The sequence below is a fragment of the Alligator sinensis genome, unplaced genomic scaffold (genome assembly GCF_000455745.1).
Source record: "Alligator sinensis unplaced genomic scaffold, ASM45574v1 scaffold144_2, whole genome shotgun sequence".
NCBI classification, from domain to species: Eukaryota; Metazoa; Chordata; order Crocodylia; family Alligatoridae; genus Alligator; species Alligator sinensis.
The window spans coordinates 4,650,872-4,656,871 of NW_005841872.1; the positions used below are offsets into that span (position 1 = coordinate 4,650,872).

General features: G+C 35.5%; 1 protein-coding gene across 3 annotated transcripts in view; it reads left to right on the top strand.

Moving 5' to 3' along the window:
* UBE3A (ubiquitin protein ligase E3A) overlaps nt 1–4,920 on the top strand; it is a 70,088-nt gene extending 65,168 nt beyond the window's left edge. For all 3 annotated transcript variants that reach the window (XM_006017066.3, XM_006017067.3, XM_025195586.1), the window contains 5 exons: nt 670–834; nt 1,313–1,468; nt 1,564–1,637; nt 2,872–3,015; nt 3,240–4,920. In XM_006017066.3, coding sequence (XP_006017128.1) covers nt 670–834; nt 1,313–1,468; nt 1,564–1,637; nt 2,872–3,015; nt 3,240–3,360 — 660 coding nt within the window. In that variant the 3' untranslated portion in view covers nt 3,361–4,920. The remainder of the gene's footprint in view (nt 1–669; nt 835–1,312; nt 1,469–1,563; nt 1,638–2,871; nt 3,016–3,239) is intronic.
* Nucleotides 4,921–6,000: the final 1,080 nt, after the last annotated feature.

A 6,000-nucleotide genomic window follows, 5' to 3' on the forward strand; every position in this document is an offset into this window, starting at 1 on the left:
TGTTGTTTCTTCAGTCCTGTTGTCATTAGAATGAAATGCATACCTCTTCCAGACTCATAAAATCTAGCCTCCTTGAACATCTTGACAGCGCATGCAGTGCTTCACTGAAAGTTATTTCAACACGAGTTGATATTCACTTGAGTTAATGTTTCCACATCAGAGTTAATGTTTTTAGCTAGAGTTAAAAACAGTCAGCAGGGCTGTGAAATAGGGGCTACAGTAAGAGGAACAGCTAACAGGCAGCAGAATTGCAGAAGAAAGGATAGCATAAGTAATGGAACATCAAGACCATTAGAAAAGGAGAGAGGGTTGTTAACACCTGTAGAATGAAAAGTTTAGAAGGAATCGGGTAGATCATAATAAGCCATGAAGGCAAATGACTCCCTCACTGCTGTGTGAATAGAAATGCTGCTGCTGCTGCTGCTGCTGCTGCTGCTGGTGCTGTTACCTCCGCCTCCCGCCAAGCAGTTGGTTTTAAACTTTGGGTGGACCAAAGTTTAAAACCCAAGGGCAGTGTGATTACACATTCCCCCGCACCTCCTTGGATCTGCCCCTACACCTGACGAATCCAGACATGATTTGGACAGTTGGTATCAGGTATACGATGATGGTTTTGGTAAAATTTATTGGAACCTGTTTTACAAGCTTACACACTTTTTTCCCAATTAGGTTCTTTATCAGAGTTTAAGAGACTTGTTAGAGTATGAAGGCAGTGTGGAAGATGATATGATGATAACTTTTCAAATATCTCATACGGATCTCTTTGGCAATCCAATGATGCACGATTTAAAGGAAAATGGAGATAAAATCCCTATTACAAATGAAAACAGGAAGGTAATTCATATGGCACTCTAATTGTTTCATAGTATTTTTCATCTCATCATGATGATAATCAGTCTGTATCGGATTTTCTAGGCATGTAACTAAAACACTAACTTCAGTTACAGCAAAAGAGGAAAGCACATGTAAAATTCTAGAACTTGGGCTTGGTAAGGAAGCAAAAGAAAGCCCTTTTGTCTTATGACATTACTGGTTAAAAAGATTATACATTTATTACAACAGATATGTTTAAGTATTTATAAAGCAAATAGCATGAATTTGTTTTGTGTTTTTGGTGCTTCAACTTGTTATACAAATCATAAATATTTGAGATGCCTTTAAACAGTTCTTGGAAACAACAGTTGATTAGCCTTGAGAGTTTGTCAGGATATTCTTTTATATACACAACATGACTTTTGGGATCTTTGTTGTTTCTGAGAGGTGACATTTGGAATTCACTATTAAGGGGTTTTTTGGGATTATTTTCTTACAGGAGTTTGTCAATCTGTATGCTGACTACATTCTCAACAAATCAGTAGAAAAGCAGTTCAAGGCCTTTCGGAGAGGATTCCATATGGTGACTAATGAGTCTCCACTGAAATATTTATTTAGACCAGAAGAAATTGAATTACTTATTTGTGGAAGTAGGGTAAGAAAGCCAAAATGTGCAGCAAAAGAATTAATATTATTTTTGAATCCCAAAGAAACAATTAGGAGTAGTTATAAAATGTCTTATATTTACAGAATCTAGACTTTCAAGCACTAGAAGAAACTACGGAATATGATGGAGGCTATACAAGAGACTCTCTTATTATTAGGTAGGCTTTTAACATTTTTTAAGTTATATTCAGAGAAAAAAGTATTTTCATACGTTTGTTATCAAAAAGCAGTAGCTGTAATGTGTTCAGTGCATTTAACATACATGCTGAAAAATAGTGATAGTGAAGTAGTTTTATTGCCTCAGTAACTCCTAATTATGCTTTGATGAGAGGAGATAAAATAGGCAAAGTAGTTTGACAGGCTATGACAAGCTTGCTTCCTTGAAGCAGATCAAAAATTATAGAAGAAACTGAAGGTTAACATAGATCTTTATTTCCTCCTTTTTTCACATGTTTTCTCATTTTAGTGGAGGGGAAGGGCTCTGACTCTAGCCTCATCTCAGGGGACTATAGTTAGGGAGCTATGTCCAACTGCATCCCTGGCCTACTTTCTCACTTGCAGAATGCAGGCTTTTAACAAGCACCTTTTTGAGGTCAGAACAAAATGCCACAGGGGATTTTCATATTCCCCTGCCCCAGACAAGATAGGATAACTCTTAATTTTTGCAGTATTTCATCCCAAGTCTCTCTGGACCTGTTTCTCTTCTGAACTCCCTTCCCTAAACCCATCTACAGTATTCTAGTATTGAGATTTCCAAAACTGAATAAAATATTGTATTGCATGTGCACACATTGTAAGTGATCTGCGGAGCCATGAAAAAGGGGGATTTTTAAACTACTTTTTGACCTTGATGCACAGTTCCTATTTGACAAATTAATATTGATGTGTTTGATAATAAGCTATGAGGGAGTAGGGGAAAGGGAATACAAGATTCACACATGGAACATTTTATTGGATTATGGGTGAACCAGGAACCTTAGAAATTATAATGGTACAGAAAACAAATCAGACACCTTCAGAAGTCACTGATTTCAGAATAACTTGTCTAGGTTTCTGAAAAAAAACAATTTCCTTACCTGCAGGGATTTATAAATGCTTCAATTGTAACTTCTGAATTACACAATGTTTGGCAAATGTTTCATGAAATTTTGTCCAAATACTCTGTATTCAGTTTGTGTACTCATGTTAAAGATAAGATCAGAAATGGCGCTGTCATTGATGGTATATCAATAATTAACTGCTGCAGTTGGTATGATGCTATGATTTGTAAATTTGCATTTACAAGCAGTTGGATGTCTTGTTTGTGCCCAGGACACTTTTTTTTTTTTTATAGTGACACTTTTCTTTTGTTCTCTCAGCTTTCTTAAGCTGTTATTTTTTCTCTTTTACTAGGGAATTCTGGGAAATAGTCCATTCATTTACAGATGAGCAGAAAAGACTGTTCTTGCAATTTACGACAGGCACAGACAGAGCACCTGTGGGAGGACTTGGAAAATTAAAGATGATTATAGCCAAAAATGGCCCAGATACAGAAAGGTAAAATAATGACTGATAACTTTTTTATTTTTACTTTTTTAAGGTCATTTTTTCAGAGTTTTTAAAATACCAACATTCAGATTTTTTAGGTTAAACCAGGTAGTGTTTTGAATGACTATTTCCTACATTAACAAAACGTCATGGTATTTCTAATACATAGCAGTACCTTTGTGCATTTGATATGAATTTCCGTAATTTAATTTTCTTTTTCTGTTTTCCCTCAGGTTGCCTACATCTCACACATGCTTTAATGTCCTTTTGCTTCCGGAATACTCAAGCAAGGAAAAACTTAAAGAGAGATTATTGAAGGCCATCACATATGCCAAAGGATTTGGCATGCTGTAATAAATAAATATAACAAAAGGGATGATAAATTGGTGGTGATAATGTCCCTGTCCAAAAAAGGCCATAAGATAGTGAGCTACAGTAGTCACCTGTGTTTGTGCCTCCCTTCTTTACTGGGGACATTGGGCTGGAACAGCAGATTTCAGCTGCTTATATGAACAAATCCTTTATTTTTTCTTTTAGCGTGAAAGTGTTACATATTCTTTCACTTGTATGTACAGAGAGGTTTTCCTGAATATTTATTTTAAGGGTTAAATCACTTTTGCTTGTGTTTATTACTGCTTGAAGTTGAGCCTTTTTGAGTATTTACAAGAAAACAAACTGTACTCTCCCAAGGAAAATATTGCCATCATTTGTAGACCATGTAACCTTCAAGTATGTGCTATATTTTTGTCCCTGTATCTAATCAAATCAGGAACTGTACTTTTTGAAGAGTTTGCTTTTGAAACTTGAAGTCTTGGAAAACAGTGTGATGCAATTACTGCTGTTCTAGCCCCCAAAGAGTTTCTGTGCAAAATCTTAAGAATCAATAAAGATGGAAGGGAGAACTCGGAATGTTAAACTGCAGCCTTGAGAACTTTACTTTTAGTCACAGCACAAAAATTAAAACTCATTTCACTATATGTTGTCTTCATATGTCTTGTAATATATTGTGTTTTAATTAGCAAAACATATTTCTTAGTATATGAAAGGGTAGAAATTGTAGTATATTGTTTAAAAAAAGTTTACTGGGGAAAGTGCATTTTCAGCCAAACAGCTTTAGAAAAGAGTGAAGTGTGATTTGAAAAAAGATAGGAGGTTGTTGCTATACTTATAAACAAAAAGCATGTGGAAGTGCACTTAAAATGAAGTTTTATTATTAACTGCCTATTATGTTGACATTTTAAACAGACAATCCAAAGTCTTCCCTACATGTTATGTCATCATTCTCATTTAATGAACTGTTGTTCCTTTATCAAGGCACATGATCAGTGTTGCAACATAATCTAAAGGGATGGCTACTGTACCTTATGTTTTCCATCTAACAGAACAATAGGTGAAATTGAAAATTATTGAAATTTAAGGCCTACTTCACATTGTATATTCCCACCTGTGAAATATACTGTTAAAAAGTAAATGCTAAGGTTACTTGCATCAAATACATCAAGTATACAGTAGGTTTTTAAGTTAAATCTACAAATCGTATCAGAAATAAATCCTTTATGTTTCTTAGTCTTCTTCGTGTTTAATGTTAACTTCTGTTGCAATATAAAATAAAGGGATTGTGCATCTTTAACTGAGAACATAATTGGCATATCTCTTTTTAAAACAAGCAACAGCTGATGTGCAGAGCTGAGCTTGTGCCTTGACAATTACTATAACTGACTACTACAGATCAAGTCACTTTGATTTGTGTGAAATTGGCATTAAAAGGCATAGTTTTGAAAATCATTGGAGGGAGAAAAAATGTCTTTCAGGATTATTTTAATAAATTCTTTCTAGTACTAGAAACAGACAACTGTTATGTAACTATGATGCTGAATAAAACAGTGAAGTTTTTCACCATGGTTCAGTGAAAAAGAAGACAAGTGATTTCCTTACTTTGATAAGTTAACTTTGTTTAAATATCTTTATTGACAGTATATTGTGTGCTGAGGGTTACCCTAATGTACAGCTTTTCAGAAGCAACAGTAACTCAGTTGGGCCAGCCCCAAGTGTTCAAAAATCATGAGCCAGGCTCCACAGTATATTGAAATTCACTTTTAAAAATATGTATTTAAATGAAGGCCAAAACTTTGGGCCCCCTTTTATTGGCTTCTGATTTTTGGGTACACTCGAGGCTTCTTGAGCTTATCTCCACAGCCGTACAGGGCACTCTTTATTTTGTTTAAATAAAATTAGGATTTCCACCTAATAGTTTGTCCCCCCCCGAGAGCTAGGGTTTTAAAAAATATATTGGGTATTGTGTCTTAAAATACCATAGGGAGCTGACAGAATTGCATACTGGTTCTTTGGGGCTCTTTGAAATCATTTTGTACTGTATAGAGAATCGATTTCCCACCTCCGTGCCTTAAGGTATTTTAGAACATTGTAAGTATGAAACATGTTTGGTACCAGATGCATATCCTATTACTAACCAAGCCATATCCCTTTAATATGATTTGCTGTGGATGGTGCTTATGCCCCATTCTCTAGATGTAAGATTCATGCAGATATTTGTTGTTATAGCTCCAGCCATGTAAGTAGGTCCTTTTAACAGGCAGGTAAAATACTGGGGTCTTGCTCTGAATTTATTAATATTCTGGAGGGATGGAAGCTTTACATTTTTTCTTGTAATATAAGGTAATATTAAAATAATAAATAACTATCCTGGTCTTCAGAAGGATAAATTGCTTTTGAGGGCACATTACCAAATAGTTCAGCTTTTTAAACTTAACAAATGTATCCATTTAAATACCTTATTCCCCAAAGATACCAACTGTGCTGAATCTATATTTTTCTCTCTTTAGTATCACACTAATATATTGTAGCCCTTGAGCTAGCTGCAGCAGTAGTAGCTTTAAGCCAGAACACCAACTTGGCAACTGCACACACTTCCTCTCCCTCCCTACCCCCCCCCCCCCCCCCCCCCCCCCCCGTCCCCCCAACCACTCATTTCTT